The sequence below is a fragment of the Onychostoma macrolepis genome, chromosome 23, assembly GCF_012432095.1.
Source record: "Onychostoma macrolepis isolate SWU-2019 chromosome 23, ASM1243209v1, whole genome shotgun sequence".
Lineage (NCBI taxonomy): Eukaryota > Metazoa > Chordata > Actinopteri > Cypriniformes > Cyprinidae > Onychostoma > Onychostoma macrolepis.
The window spans coordinates 3,375,661-3,392,576 of NC_081177.1; the positions used below are offsets into that span (position 1 = coordinate 3,375,661).

General features: G+C 35.7%; 2 protein-coding genes across 3 annotated transcripts; one reads left to right on the top strand and one right to left on the bottom strand.

Annotated features, from left to right (window-relative positions):
* Positions 1–380: 380 nt before the first annotated feature.
* On the bottom strand, positions 381–11,022 carry gprin3a (GPRIN family member 3a). Of its 2 annotated transcripts, XM_058762742.1 has the most exons (3): positions 10,883–11,022; positions 7,627–7,868; positions 381–4,011 (listed from the first exon to the last, which is right to left on the bottom strand). In XM_058762742.1, exon 3 carries the CDS (start codon positions 3,935–3,937, stop codon positions 1,832–1,834), a length of 2,106 nt encoding a protein of 701 aa, XP_058618725.1. In that variant the 5' UTR covers positions 3,938–4,011; positions 7,627–7,868; positions 10,883–11,022; the 3' UTR covers positions 381–1,831. The 2 variants fall into 2 exon arrangements, with proteins under 2 accessions (XP_058618725.1, XP_058618724.1); XM_058762741.1 differs by lacking the exons at positions 7,627–7,868; positions 10,883–11,022 and adding an exon at positions 5,115–5,713.
* On the top strand, positions 7,765–16,819 carry LOC131532247 (protein phosphatase methylesterase 1-like). Its single transcript, XM_058763764.1, has 15 exons — positions 7,765–7,883; positions 9,375–9,474; positions 9,582–9,674; positions 10,622–10,679; positions 10,765–10,816; positions 10,898–11,052; positions 12,258–12,348; positions 13,648–13,713; positions 13,785–13,914; positions 15,062–15,185; positions 15,391–15,435; positions 15,673–15,737; positions 16,253–16,320; positions 16,512–16,572; positions 16,701–16,819. The coding sequence occupies exons 1-14, from the start codon at positions 7,765–7,767 to the stop codon at positions 16,570–16,572; spliced, it is 1,227 nt and encodes a 408-aa protein (XP_058619747.1). The 3' UTR covers positions 16,701–16,819.
* The last annotated feature ends 97 nt before the right edge of the window (positions 16,820–16,916 follow it).

Genomic DNA, 16,916 nt, shown 5'->3' on the forward strand with positions numbered 1-16,916 from the left:
GCTGTATGTGCTGCACCACCGCTCCGGCTGAAATATTTGCAGCTGGACTCAATTCAGACGTCATTTAGAACAAAGATACCTAAATTTAGTCCAAGCTTGCTTCTGTAAACTCAATATCAACGTCTTGCTCCCTCACACAGAAAGGATAAAATATTCAGCAGACATCACTTAAGAGCTCTCACAAAAACACAAAGACCTCATTCAGTCAAGTCCTGATACCATGGTAAAAATAACATGAAATCATACAGCGTGCAAGGACTCAATCATAGTTAAAAGGGTTCTCACATCAGAAAACAAAAACCAGGCTCATGCACAAGGATTTTTAACAATTCAATTTGAAAAAAAGTTCCAAAATTACATAATGTAGAACATCACAAACATTTTTTTTAATTTACAAACATTATTTTATTCCATTAAAGTGCTATACAGTGATTATCAGCCCAGCATTATGTACCTAAAGGACGCTCGCACTGACAGCATTTTTGCAGTGATAAAGCAACCAAAAGTCATTCATTTTCAATGGGATTAACATCTACCAGCATTAACAACAACTACCAGTGCTTGAAGTTGCTCAGGTGTGCAAGTGAGTGACCACAGTGACTGAAAAATGCTCACATTTAGAAAGTCATTAACTGTTCTGGGAAAACCTACAAGGTTCCTAAAAACAGTGTAACACAGAAACTGTTGTCAAACCAGTTCTCAGACAAAGGTTTCTTCATTTTTTTTTTTTTTTAAAGAATAGTGATACAAAATTCATTTGTGAAATGTTAACCTAAATAGAGTGAGATTCAGTTTTACACAAGTCAATACTAAGAGTGAAGACAGTAGACAATATTTGCCTGTACAAAAATGAAAAAAAAAGGCCTTGAACTTTCGCTAAAGTTACATGAACAATTCACTTGTAGATTAATGTTTAAATGAACGCATTAACTAAGCTAGTTCACATGGCCTCAACGGATACCAACATTTCAAAAAGTTAGATGTTGGACTTAAAAAGTTGGGAAACGAATGCAATTTCCACTCTGCATTTCAACAATGTGAACATGCTAATCCAAAATAATGTCTACAAGTTGGTGTTCGATGGGGCAGGAAATGAGTCTTAAAGGGATAGTTCACCCTTTAATGCAATCATATACGTCCAAAACTCTATTAGTTTCTTTTAAGAAATGTCTCAGGGTCATTTTGAGCATGCAGTAGAAGTCAATGGGGTCCAAAGCTTTTTGGTAACCAAAGTTCTTCAAAACATTCTTCTTTGGGGTCCATAGAATAAAGAAAGTCACACAATGATTGGAACAACATGAGTAAATGACGATAGAATGTTCATTTTTGAGTGAACTACCCCTTTAAGAGACATTTAAGATCCTTCCAGACTTCCAAAACCTGAAAGGTTGACAGTTGGGTATAGTCTGTACCAGTATGGCCAAAAGTGGCACCTCTCTACAGTGGACACTCTAGTCTCATGCACTTCATAGAACAAGCATAGGCCATCAAGTAAGTTCACATCAAGCTCGCCATTTGAGACAAGGCCAATTTCTGAACATGGTTTTAAACAGCTGGGGTAACCAAACTTAGTCCTGGAGGGCCGGTGTCCAGCAGAGTTTAGCTCCAACTTGCCTCCACACACCTGCCTGGAAGTTTCTAGTATGCCTAGTAAGACCTTGATTAGCTGCTTCAGGTGTGTTTGATTAGGGTTGGAGCTAAACTCTGCAGGACACCGGCCCTCCAAGACCGAGTCTGGTGACCCCTGGTCTAAAACCTACATGAAGCAACAGTAGGCTACATATTTTTAGACATTTTTAGATCTGCTATACATTCTCCAGTGTAGCACCATCTAGAAAATACATTTACATAACAACAAGTCATTTTCTGCTTCCTCTTTGGGTCGTGGTTTTGAGCAGCACTTAGAGCCAGCAAACAGCGACCTAAAGACATTCCTCTTCTTCTTTCCTGTCCTGTCCTTTCCAGGCGATTGTTCAGAGAGGCATATGGACCTCCGGAGCGTGCCGATACGCCGCTCATGTTCACGGATCTTACACTGCAGGTGGTTCTGGATGGCAAATCCCAAGGACTCCATATCCAGTGACGCTCCATAGACTTCCCACGTCATTCCCTGCTCATCCCAGACGACTTCCTGAGGTGCACCGCCCTCCTCCTTTTCTCCTTCCACCCCTGCTGTTCTCCCAGAGTCGAGCGGCTTCAAGGAGTCCCCAGAGATCTTCTCCGCCACCCCAGGCAACACTTGACAAGTTGAGTCAAATTCACTGATAATTACTTGGGAGGGAACCGAACTGAGAGCTTGCAGGGACCGGCTATGAAGCTCAATCTCTATTTGACAGATGTGTTGAAGAGGTTTCTGGATATTGGGAGACTTGTAAGGGGGTGGACCTAGAAATCTAGGCTTGGCTCCTGTTGGTTTGGGATCCGGTAAGGTTACATTCGGCAAACAATCAGAGTCTGAGTTGCTGTCGGGGTTGAGCTCATTTTGCAGGCCAGCTTTAGAGTTGAGGTCAGTCTCAGGGTTCAACTGATAGGGTTGAACATTGTGGACTGGGCTTGTGTCTGTGGATCTACTGCAGACCTCCACATTCGCCTGGACCTCGACGTCAACGTACACCGGTTGTAGATCCGCCTGCAGTGCTGCATCCTTCATCTCGGTCACTGGGAAACCTTCAACTGTCATTGTTACTGCATCCTTCAAATTCTTGGGTGTTGGAATCTTATTCTTTTCATTCATTACAGTATCCTTCTTGCCCTCAATCACCATTTTGACAATCTTAATCTCAGCTTCCCCCTTTCTCTCTCCTGTGTTCCTCTTCTCCTCGCTTTCTGCTTCCTCCCTTCCCTTCTTTTCCCAGAGCCTCTGACTCTTTCCTGCGTGTCTCTCTTGGGTCGTGACATATGCGTCAGTCTTGTCTTCTGGCTCTTTCAGCTTTTCGGCATGATACAATGACAGAGAGGACGTTTCTTTGCAACCTTTCGAGTTGGAGATGACGTCACTTCCTCCAAGACTGTGTCCCTGAAGGACAGCGTCTTTTATTTTGTCGCTCAGCATCTCTACTTCTCTCTCGTTCCCGCTCTTTATCTCTTGCTCCTCTCGTCCCTGAGGACTCTCCCCCATTGCTGCTTTTGTCCCCAGTTGCAGGTTGCTCTCCACCAACGTGTCAATCATTTTATCTTTCGGAGAAGTCGTCGACAGCAGTCTCTCTTTGCTCGTGACTCTTCTATTCCGCTCAGTTTTATCCACCTTGAGAGACGCAGAATGGGGCGGTTTAAGTTTGGGGCTGGACGTAGCTCTAGGAATGTGTGAGAGAGTCCGGTTGAAACTCTTGAGAGACTCGGTTGAGGAAATCTGGGAAGCAGATGATGTTTTTTGAAGCGTCTTTTGTGGGGAGTCTGTGGAGCCCATGATATGAGATGCTGAGGCAGTTTTTTGCATGTTTTTGGGAAATGTTTTCAGACTCGCTTGTAGCTTTTTCTCATGGCTCACATTTGGAGATCTCAATTTTGGCCCACTGGGTCCAGTTTGGCTGGATAAACTTAAGACCTCGACTCCAGGTGCAGTTGTTTTGGTTGGTTGTTTCAATGCCGTTTTAGTCGTAGCAGTTGCACTGGCTATTCCTGCAGTGACCTGCTTGGTTGTCGCTGAGTGCATGGTGGGTATTTTTGATGCAGCTGTGCATGCAGGGAGCTGTTCTGCGGCTGGAATGGCAGCTGTGGCTAATGCATTGTGTTTTAGTGTTTTCACATGGCCGGCAGATTCCCTGGAGGTGGATCTCTCCCCCTGCTCTTTAGCTTGTACTTCAATCCCATGATTCTCTCCAAGTCTTGTCCTGGTTCCAGGAGAGAGGTTTCCCTTTCTGTGCTGGGACTCAGATTCCCAGCATGCCTTGGGCTCATTATTTCCAGGGGGATGAAGGAAAGCAGGTCGGGATTCCATGAAACCAATGATAGTTGAAGGATCTAGTAGTCACAATCTGATTTAGCGATGTCCTAGTCGTGGATATGACACATCTGTGTAGAAAAAAACAACACATTATAAGAATATTTTGATTGAATAATAAACCTTAATACACAAATAAATAATATTTTTTCAAGGATATACATTTTTTTTTCTGGCTTTCATGCAACTTTCACAAGTGTTGAATTTTCGTTGTCATGTGTTCATTGATCAAACATTTTAATTGACATTGGAAAGACAGGATTATGGAAACTATGGATTTTATGTCAGTTCAGTTAGGTACTGTAAATGCATTCCTAGTGTAACAGCTGTACATTTAGCCCGCCTATATTTGATATTTATCATGCATATTGAGCTGATCTTTACATTTACCATACTGCAAAGATAATCCTGTTGCACTGTGGTGATTAAACCAACCCTTACGAAAAAATAACCATGGTTTTATCTCAATTAAACTAAAAAAACATGGTAACTATATCTAAATCATGGTAACCACAAATTGGCCATGGTTTTGCTACACTAACCATAGTTTAACCATGGTATTTGCAGTAAAACTGTGTGGTTATACAAATCATAATCCATACACAAAAAAAGTGTTACTACACTCTTACTATAATAATACCATGGTTAATAAGGGACCCTTACAACACTTACAGCCCTAATGGAAGAAAGTTTTGAACGATGGATGTTTTACATGCAATCAGTTTGGAGTTTTAAAAAATGTGCCACTTGTGAAAATAGAACCAAAATGAACAAATTAATAATAATAACAATAAAACGTAAATGCTCAAATTTCCTTGCTGGAAAAGAGAAATAAAAAATAAAAACAGGCCAGTTTAAGAAGTAACAGACCTGTCTAACTAGATTAGGCTGCAGCTGTTGATAAAAATATCTAATCCTTCTCTATATTTTAGTTCAGTATTTCAGTTTGAATTCTCCGTTTACATTAATATAACGCAACATTTAATTCGGTTCTAATTTGTTCTAACAAGTTACCACGTTTCCCGCGTGTTCTTCTTCAAAGGAGGTGCAGAGATTCTAATTTACATGCGACGCCCTTAACTACACACAACACCACAACATCTGTAAACACTACCCGTTATTAGCGAACTACACAAAAGAGTTCCTAATCAATTTAACGCTCAATCATACTCACTATTTAATGCCTCCCAAACCGAAGCCAGACATTGCGCTCTTCCGAATGCGCCTCTGTTTGCGGATGCTGTAGCTGTGAAGTGTTTCCCTCTCGCGCTTGAATAAAAGACGACGCTCCGTTCTGCAGAGGGTGACGCGCGCGCGCACGGAATACAAGTCACGCATCGATTTAGTTTGATTTGCATCTAATTTTTCCAAAACATCAACTGGCATTTTAGAGATGTGAGCGTTACACTGCCAGGTTTCTAGTTAAATCAATGCATCTGCATTTTATTACCTAGACTGGATTTAATTTTGTAAACAGAAGTTTAAAATCCTTTATTTATTTAATAAATAACGTTACATATCTAATTCCAGTAGACTAGAATGTGTTTTAAAATCCTTATAAACCACATACATGTTCCATTCACATTCACAATCAATAGCCCATGTGACCCTGGACCACAAAATCAGTCATAAGGATCAACTTTTTTGAAATTGAGATTTATACATCATATCTTCATGGAACATCATCTTTACTTAACATCCTAATGTTTTTTGGCATAAAAGAAAAATTGATCATTTTGACCCATACAATGTATTTTTGGCTATTGCTACAAATATACCCCATGCTACTTATGACTGCTTTTGTGGTCCAAGGTCACACACACACACACACACACACACACACACACATGATATATATATATATATATATATATATATATATATATATATATATATATATATATATATATATATATATATATATATATATATATAAATATAAATTGAATTTTTGAACTGCCCTCAGAAGTCTGGCTTAAAGCAAATGTTGAATTCCGTAGCCTAATGAAATACCACCCATACGAATCCATACACATGTTGGCATTTAGCTGTTTTGCAGCTTGCCAGTGTGTTTGGATCTCATTAAATCGACTTTATCTGTCATATTAAAGTTGTTGATGGTACAATGGCAGGGCTTTGGTCGCCTAGTAACCGGTATTGACTGTCAGCAGCACCTGAGCTGATGGTTAGTAAAGTGAGACAGATTACTCTCAAAACACTGGAGCCGACAGCATATCACAGATCACAGCACAGTTTCTATATTTCTCAAGAAGAATGAACAAATATATGTGTATGTGTTATATAATATTTAGCATAATACTTATAAATCAAAATAACAAAATACATTACATTTTATAACAATATGTGCATTATATGAGTCTTTTAGACACACTCATGCATGTATAAGTCTCATCCAATCCATATTATAAAATAAAAAAAAAAACAATTGTATAATTTTATAAATAAAATTTTACAATATATATATGTGAATTACATGCACACACTTCATAATTGTTTTAAAATTTTATAAATGTCATACAATGCACATTATATAATAAAAAATAAAATTATACATATATGTTAATATACTTTTAAATGTGAGTATATGACAAATGTGAAGTCTCACGCAATGCATATATTGTTTTATAAAATTACAAACTTTCTCAGATATTTCTCCTAAAAATAGAAACAAAAATGAGTCAATAGTTCATAAAGTAAGTCATTGTAGTCATACAGTAAGAGTATAAAGCTATAAAACAAATGGAAAGCAGCTCAAATCATTGACTTTGCTGAGAAACATTTGAGCTAATATTGAGATCTCGGACTTTTGATGCAGACTTTGGCATCCTGAGCAAATTTGAGCACAATTTGAGATTAAATGCTCTGCATTCAGTCCTTTAAACTGCTAGGAGAAACCTGCGAGATGTGTGACCCTGGACCACAAAACCAGTCTTTTTCAACTGCTGACACACAAAATCTTTACTCGTGACACAATTTCTGAAAGCTGACACACAAACACCAAATCTGCAAAACCATACACTAATTCTCAGCCTTTGACTCAGTTTTCAATTTCATAAAACACTTTTTGCAAAACACGACACACAATTCTCTGTGTAACACACACAAATCTAACAGGAATTAATATTATGGCAAAGGTGTTTGCTTTTTGAGATGTGTTTGTGATATTTTGAATGCAGTGCTTCACTTTGCGAGAGATGTGTGCGCAATTCTTGGATTTGTGTGTAAAGTTTTAAGAGGCAAAGTTTTGAAAATGTAAGCAGTTGAAAAAAAAAAAAAAGAGTCGCACAGGTGTATTTGTAACAATACATTGTATGGGTCAAAATTACAGATTTTTCTTTTATGCCAAAAATCATTCGGATATTAAGTAAAGATCATGTTCCATGAAGATATTTTGTAAATTTCCTAACGTAAAAATATCAAAACTTTTTTGATTAGTAATATGCATTGCTAAGAACTTCATTCGGACAACTTTAAAGGTGATTTTCTCAATATTTAGATTCCAGATTTTCAATTATTGTATCTCGGCCAAATATTGTCCTATCATAAACCATACATCAGTGGAAGATGTGTAAATCTCAATTTAAAAAAATTGAGCCTTATGACTGGTTTTGTGGTCCAGGGTCACAATAAACACGATCTATCAATCTGTCTCCTCACAAAAACACCTGCGTGTGTGCGCTCAGCTGTCCGCTCCATCTGTCTGCTGTCGGTTCGAGTGCCGGGGGTCAGTGCTCTTTAACTCTGTGAGTCTGGCCGTGTGTTCAGTCTCCGTCTCTCTCTCCCTCCGTCCGTCTGTCTCTCTCATGGCCTCCGAGCGCTCGTCCGCTGAGAGTCGCTCCTCGCACCTGAGCTCTGACCCGACCATCATCGGCACCGACGCCGCGGCCAACAGCATGTGGGAGGAAAGCTTCGTCACAGAGAAGTAAGACACACTACAACTCTGAACAGCGTTTGCACATTTACAACATTCACTTACAAGCCTTCCAGATCCAACACACCTGTCTGTAATTAACACGTTAACTAGTCGACTCTGGTGCGTTTAATTAGACTCTGCAGGAAAGTGGTACACTTTTACTAATGGGACCTTATTGTAAAGTGTTACTTATATTTGTTAGGAAATTATAAAACAAATATAGTGAGAAAAATAAATTAAAAGATGTATTCGGACATTTTTGGTTGCCAAAATTAAATTTGAAGGTAAAGTAAACAATGTCACTTACATAGTTTATTGATGATTTTTGCAGTAATTGCTAAAGTCATAAAAGAGATCTCTTTAAAATCTCAGTTGTTTTTATTTTGAAAATAAATCTCACCGATGTCTCACACGTTTATTTTATAGCTCTGTACTCTTACTGTACGACTACTGACTCGTGTGTTTGTGTATTTCTCCTCATGCATCCGAGACAAAGCTGATACTTCAATGAAACAACTGAGCATTAAATAACTGATCTGGCTTGAGTCCGCTTGAGCTTAAATGCTTAATAAAACCCCTAAATTAACTCAAGAACTAATTTAAAATCAAACAGGTTTTAAAGAATGGAGAGACAGTTTCTTGATAGATTTATTAGTGTTATAAGCCCAAATGCCTAATCAAGTAACAAAAACAAAATATTTGAGGAATCATTCATAACTGGAACATAAACAGTGTTTGACTTTATACTTCAATAATGCTAGACTTACACTACTGTTCAAAATGTTTCCAATTTGACTAGTCTTTTTTTTTTTTTTTTTTTTAGTTCACCAAGGCTGCATTTATTTGGTCAAAAATAAAGTAAAAAATAATAAATATTATTACAATTTCAAATAGCTGTTTTCTGTGTGAATATCTGTTAAACTGTAATTTATTTCTGTGATCAAAGCATCATTACTCCAGTCTTCAGTGTCACATGATCTTCAGAAATCATTCTAAGATGCAGATTTGCTGCTTATGAAACATTTCTGATTATTATCAATGTTGAAAACAGTTGTGCTGCACAATATTTTTGTGGGAACTTCCTTTTCCAGGATTCACAGATGAATAGAAAGTTTAAAAGAACAGCATTTATTTGAAATAGAAATCTTTTGTAACATTATAAATGTCTTTACTGTCACTTTTGATTAATTTAATGCACCTTTGCTGAATAAAAGTATTAATTTCTTTAAAAAAATCATTTGAACAGTAGTTTAACAAATTCTAATTAAATATGGTAAACGGCACATAAAATTGTTTATTCAAATCAATGTAAAAAAATATATATACTGTTTTGAAGTTCATACAAAGATTATTTGAATACAAGAAAATACCATTTCATCATTTCACTTTAATTCATTGTGTTACATTTCTTTGCAATTATTTGCCAAATTTGCACGCATGTTCTAAGTGAAAAGTGCACACACTAAAAGATGTGTGTGATGATGCATCTCTGTGTTTCAGTCATGGTGTGAGCACTAAGAGAGATTACTCTCCCGTGTCCTGGAGCGAATACTTTGAAATGATGGATGACGTGGTCATCGGGTCAGGAGAGACTAAGGATATATCCTTCACACACACACACACACACACACACCTGAGAGTGCTTTATGTGTGTATAATTACAGACGTGTGTATGAAAGTTTTTCCTTGACTGCGGTGTGTGTGCACGTGTTTCGTGTGTATAAAAGCGGTCAGGACGGTCCACTGCTGGTTCTGCTTCACGGAGGAGGACACTCGGCCCTGTCCTGGGCTGTTTTTACGGTACAAACGTGCACTTATCACATAAACTGTTTCTAGGTTTAGAACAGAGCCAGAGTCAGAGTTGTCAACTTTCTACTGTGATTTATACTATATAAACATAATTATAAATGTAAACAACAACCTATACCTAAAAAAATCTATAACTGTAAGTGTATGTAGTCAGTGACTTTATTACATACACCAACAAAGCAGTGTACTTATATATATATATATATATATATATATATTGGATTAGTGTTTGATTCTATATTTCTCTACATTTTATTTAAAATTTTAGTAATTTTGTCATTTTTATTAGTTATTTTGTTTTTAATATTTTGAATTAGTTTTTATTTTGTATTTTCATTTTCTTTTTAATTTTAGTTACGGTTTTAGTAATTTGTTGTGTGTTTTTGAAATTTTTATTAGTTATTGTTTCTGTTTAAATTAGTTTCATTTTTGCATTTTACATTTTCATTTTAGTTAATATTTTAGTAATTTGGTTGTCTATCTTTTTGTTAGTTTATTTTAATATTTTGACTTGTTTTATTTTACATTTGCCAATTTCATTTTAATTGTAACCTATTAGTAATTTTGTTGTTTATTTTTGACATTTTATTAGTTATACATTTTGTATTAGTTACAGAATAAAAAGAAAAAAGTTTTTTTTTTAAATTAATGTTTGGTAACATTTACTTGAAGCCTTTATCTATAATGTATTATAAAAGTATTCTTAATGGGTATTGTAACGCATTATATATTTTTAGAAGTACTGTAATTGTATACTGCATTAAAATATAGCATAAAAAACATAAAAAATAGCTTTTTTCTTTAATGCATTATATATAAAGGCTTTCAAGTAAAGTGTTTTTTTATGGTTTTAATATTAGCCTATAACAACTCTGCAACAGAGGGATTCAAATGCTACATTTATGTCTGAAGATGAATTATGAGTTTCTCGTCAACAGGCAGCGATGACCAGTCGGGTCACTTGTCGGGTTTTGGCCATGGATCTCAGGGGTCACGGTGAGCTCAAACATCTAGCTTTAGTTTAATGTTTAACCTGTAAGTTACCCGTGTGCACTGATCTGACTAGTACAATCACAAACAGGTGTGACTCAAGTCCGGCACGCCGATGACCTTTCCACGCAAACCATGTCCAGGTAAAACACACACACAGATGTCATTAACAGGCTGTAGTATTCAGATCTAGAGTTTTAACCAATCACCTCCTGTGCTCACAGAGACGTAGCCAATGTGGTGCGAGCGACGTATGGCGAGATCCCGCCCCCCATCATCCTGGTGGGTCACAATGTGGGCGGAGCCATCGCGGTGCACGCGGCCGGCGGGGCGCTGCTGCCCTCTGTGGTGGGGCTGGTGGCCATCGACGTGGTGGAGGGTGAGAAACACTGCGTCATCTGTCAACAGACACCAGCATCAGTCACATTTTAAAATGCTTAAAGAAGAGGGAACGGGAAAATATGTTAAAGAAAAGGCTACTTTAAAGCATTCAGCAGTACTAAGATTATTAGTTCCTCCTTTTGTTGTCATGTTTCTGTTTGATTTGTTCGGTCTCTCGTTGCATTACGTCAAATTGGATATTGTAAAAAGAGAGAGAAAAAAAATTAATACGAAGTTTTGGTGATGCCTTTAAAAAAAATTAAATGCTTATTACAAAGGTATATAATATTGCTACTACGCTACTACTACCAATTCTACTAACAGTAACAACAGTAATAATAAAAATGAATACATTTATATGAAACGAATATTACATTTAAAAATTAAACAATATATAAACTTAATATGAATAAGGAATCTTGAATTTTTATATTTATTTTTTTATTTTAAGAAAACATTCATTCAAGCTTTAGCATTAATCTTAGTTTGTGCAAAAATACATATATACACTACTTCTACTACTAAGTAATTCTATAAGAAGGAAAAATGTAAATATAAAATATTAAATTTAAAAATAAAAAAATGTGTGACCCTGGAGCACGGGGTATATTTGTAGCAATAGCCAACAATACATTGTACGGGTCAAAATTAACGATTTTTTCTTTTATGCCAAAAATTATTCGGATATTAAGTAAAGATCATGTTCCATGAAGTTATTTTGTAAATTTCCTAACTTAAATATATCAAAACGTCGTTTTTGATTAGTAATATGCATTGCTAAGAACTTCATTTGGACAAATTTAAAGGTGATTTTCTCAATATTTAGATTTTTTTGCTCCCTCAGATTCCAGATTTTCAAATAGTTGTATCTCAGCCAAATATTGTCCGATCCTAACAAACCATACATCAATGAAAGCTTATTTATTCAGCTCTCATATGATGTATAAATTTAAATTTTTTTAAAAATTGACCCTTATGACTGGTTTTGTGGTCCAGGGTCACATATATAAATTAAAAATAAGTAAGGAATTGTAATGTTTTAACGTCTTTTTTACTTTAAGAATACATTTGTACAAACTTTCTGCCAAAAAATCTAAAGTGACTTTCCTTCAGCCCGGCAGTTCTGTTGCTCTGCAGCACGATTAAGCTGTGAATGAGGTCAAAGGTGATGATTGTGTGGTTTGCGTTGTTTGTCTTACGCAGGCAGTGCGATGGACGTCTTGCACAGCATGCAGAACTTCCTGAGAGGACGACCCAAATCCTTCAAATCCATCGATCACGCCATTGAATGGAGGTCAGCGTCCAGATAACGCTCCTTATTAGAGAGAGTCTGATCTGATCTGAACTGAAAATAACACACAGACCACTACAACAATGCAGTTTATATAAACGCTTTACAGTGAAATTTAGAGCAGGTCCTCTTTACTCCTGCTTTTATCCAGTGGGAAAGAAAAAAAAAAGGGATTTTATCACAAAATACATTCACTTTCTTTTAAAAGTGACGGTGACTTTGCTAACCCTAAAACAGAGAGAAATGACTTGTTGATAATCATGTTGTTCAAGCCCCAACAAGAACATGACAAAATCACATCTCAGTCAAGCCTCCTATGCTCACCAAGACTCAGAATTATGACTTTTCTCTCATCATTTCAGTTTTTTTAAATCTCATAATTATGAGTGTCAGTTTTCACTTTTATCTCATAATTTCAACTTCATGTGATATAATCTCAACTTTTTATCTTATAATTGACTTCTCACAATTACGATTTAGTATGTCATAATTTTAACTTTTTATCTCATAATTATCACTTAGCAGGCCAAGTTTAAATTTTGTGTCATGATTATATTTTATATCATAATTATGACTTTTCATATCATAATTATGACTTAGTGTGTCAATTTTGACTTTCAACTTCATGGGTTATCTCAAAAGTTTCTCTCAATTACAAGTTTGTAGGTCAATTTCAGCTTTTCAAACTTATGACTTACTATGTTAGATTTCAGTTTTTTCATAATTGCAGTGTTTTGTCAATTATGACTTACTATGACTTTATCTCATAGTTTTCGGGGGGTTTTTTAATCAATTTTGACTTTCAGTGCAAAGAGAAAATAAATATAAATGAGGTTCATTATCATTCAAAAGTATGGGGTAGGATTTTTTTTTAAATGCCTTTGAAAGAAGTCTCTTCTGCTGACCAAGGCTGCATTTACTTGATGAAAAATACAGTAAAATTGTGAAATATTATTACAATTTAAATTAGCTGTTTTCTATGTGAATATCTGTTAAACTGTAATTTATTCCTGTGATCAAAGCTGAATTTTCAGCATCATTACTCCAGTCTTCAGTGTCACATGATCTTCAGAAATCATAATAATATGCTGATTTGCTGCTCGAGAAACATTTCTGATTATTATCAATGTTGAAAACAGTTGCGATGCTGAATATTGTTGTGAAAACCATGATGGATTCTTTGATGAAATGACAGCATTCATTTGAAATAGAAATCTTTAGAAACATTATAAATGTCTTTAGTATCACTTTTGATCAGTTTAATGCATCAATTTCCAACATATGTTTCTTTTCTGGTTGCAGTGTAAAAAGCGGGCAGATCAGAAACCTAGAATCTGCTAAAGTGTCAATGGTGGGACAAGTGAGACGGTAGGATGTGAGCACACATGCGCTGCTCTTCATCACACTGGTTTGGTCTCTGACGAGCGTGTGTCTCGCAGGTGTGAGGTGGAGGAGGGCGATTCGGCCGAGCCGGTGAGTCCGGTGACCGAGAGCGTGGCCGAGGGGCACGAGGAGTTTTACGATCTCAACTACGTGACGGATAAAGCGGAGAGCAGCACATCAGCGGAGGTGAGCTCCTCTCAAGCTCAACGTAACTAACACCGGACGCCTGGATATGTACCATTGTAATACTGTGCTATTCTCTGAAGTAGCAAGTAAATGCCATGGTATATGAATGTTACCTGTACAGTATATGCTTAATTAGTTTCCTTATATATACACTACCACACATTACTGAATGCAGATGTATGGAAGCACATTAGAAAAAACATCATGCCAGTTGAAAGTGACATAATCCTCATTCTCATAACATAATCAGAATTCTCATATCAACTTTTTGTCTCATATTTATGACTTGGTATGCCATAATTTAACCTTTTTTATTTTCAATTAAACTCAAAATTTAGATTTTCTTTTGTCATTTAAATTTAACCTTTAAAAAACATTTGACTATCTCATGTCATAATTATGATTCTCTCAAATAAGACTGTTTACACTCAATTTAATTTTGTCAATTTCAATTTTTAAATCTCAATTTTGACTCGCATAATTGCAACTGTCAGAATTTTTACTTTCTCAATTATGACTGTTTAAACTTTTGTTAACTTCAATTTTTAATCTTAAAATTTTGATTCTCAATTTCAACTTTTTATCTCAAAATTATGACTGTTTAAACTCATAATTTAGATTTTTTCTCATAATTACAACTTAGTATGTCATAATTTTGACTTTCTTAATTATGACTGTTTACGCCCATTTATTTTTCTCAATGTATTTTTTTTTAAAACTTATATTTAAGATTTTTGTCAATTTCATTTTTAATCTCATCCTTTTAGACTTTCATCCTTAATTTTTGTCCTTATAATCTCATAATTAAATAATTTTAACTTTAATGACTTATAATTATGAGATAAAGAGTGAAGTATGACATACTATGTTTCAACGTCTCATTATTACGACTTGGTAGGCAGTTTTTAGTTTTATATCATAATTATGACTTTTTAATCGCATAATTTTGATTCCTAATCATGACTGATCTCGTAATTATGATCTACTAAAGCATGTATTGTTTTTTTATGAGGCGGAATGGGCTTCCATAACTGAAATCGAGCTATTGGTCACATACACACATATTTAACATTTATTAACCCCTTTGACCCCTCCGTGTGCAACTGAACAAACAACTGAGCGTGATCGATGTGCATGTGTGTTTCAGCCGTGCAGTGTGTACAGCTGGAGAATCGACCTGTCTAAAGCAGAGAAATACTGGGACGGCTGGTTCAGAGGGATATCGAACCTCTTCCTGTCCTGCAACGTCCCAAAACTCCTACTGCTGGCAGGCAAGAGACACGGACCAATCAAAGCACTCCTCTGAAACACACGAAACAGACATAATAGTAATCCTCCTTTTAAGGAACAGTCTAAATAATGCAACATATAATCGCCAAAAACAAATGATGCTGATCTGAATGGCTAAAAGGAAACATCTGTGCACCAAAACTGCTCAGTTCTGTCAGTTTAATGTGAAACGTGTCCTGTGTTCAGGCATTGATCGACTGGACAGAGACCTGACCATTGGACAGATGCAGGGTGAGTCTGATCAATAACTGTATCCTATAACAGCAATCATGCATTGAGCTGCACCATCATTTAAATCTGACATGAACATTGAAATCTGCTCTAGCAATGATTTTAAAGATGCCTAACAATTACAAATGACAAAAACAACATATTATGTGACCAACAGCGTTTACACCTGAATAATGGCAGTGATAGTAATATGCTAGTGTGCTATTCTCTATTGAATGTTTTCTATGGCTTCTGCAGGTAAATTCATGATGCAGGTGCTGCCCCCTTGTGGACACGCAGTGCATGAGGACATCCCAGATAAAGTAAGAGTATATATATCATATCCACATTTCTATTCAAAAGCTTGTGATCACTGATTTTCTTCTAAGAAATTGATACTTTTATACAGGATGTGTATAAAAGTGGCAGTAAAGACTTTTATAAAGCTACTAAGATTTCTATTTTAAATAAATGCTGTTCTTTTGAACTTTCTATTTATCTGTGAATCCTAAAAAATAAAATAAAATCACAGTTTCCACAAAAATATTGGGCAGCATAAACATTGATAATAATTAGAAAAGTTTCAGCATATTAGAATGATTTCTGAAGGATCATGTGACGCTGATGCATCACAGAAATACATTACAAATTAAATTAAATATTCACAAAGAAAATAATTTTAAACTAATATTTACTGTTTTTTTTTTTTTAATAAATAAAGTCTTGGAACACTCAACATTCACTCACTCATCTGTATAAATATTAATTATTCACAGATGATTTTGTTATTCTTGTTGCACGTGTTTTAATGCAATATTTGATTTTTGTGCATTTTGAGGTGGCAGATGCTTTGGCAAGTTTTATGATCAGACACAAATTTGCCGAAGCTCGCAGCGAAAATAAAAGGTGAGTTAATAACAAATTAACAACTCTATCTAAAACTATTTTTATTGGTCAACTTACCTATATGGACCAGGTTATAACATCATTCATATATATATATATATATATATATATATATATATATTGTATTAAATGCATTCAATGGTGTAAGAAATAAATGAAGTTCTGAAGTTTGAGTATGTTAAACATTACAGAAACTGCATGTCATTCTCTCTCTCTCAGTTCCTCGTATCCGTTCATGCGGTGAAAACATGAGTGAGTGACATTGTTTTTCTCGTCTGTAAATGTTTGCCGTCGTTTGTTTGTACGGCAACCATATATCCTGTCTGCATTTGTGCATGTGATCTGAACTGAACTGAAAGTTGAATGTTTTTGTTCCTCAGATAAAGCAGAAGACACTGAGGAACAGGCCTGAAACCTCCACCAGATCAAAACATCCTCCACATCATCCATAAATCCAACTGTCACTATCCTGAGTTTAGAATAAAGATTAGAATGTTCATTATTCAACTGTGTCGGAATTTTCAGTTTAATTGACAGAAAACATTCAAATATTTAAATGAGATGGAATCATATGACATCAAAGGCAACACATGTGA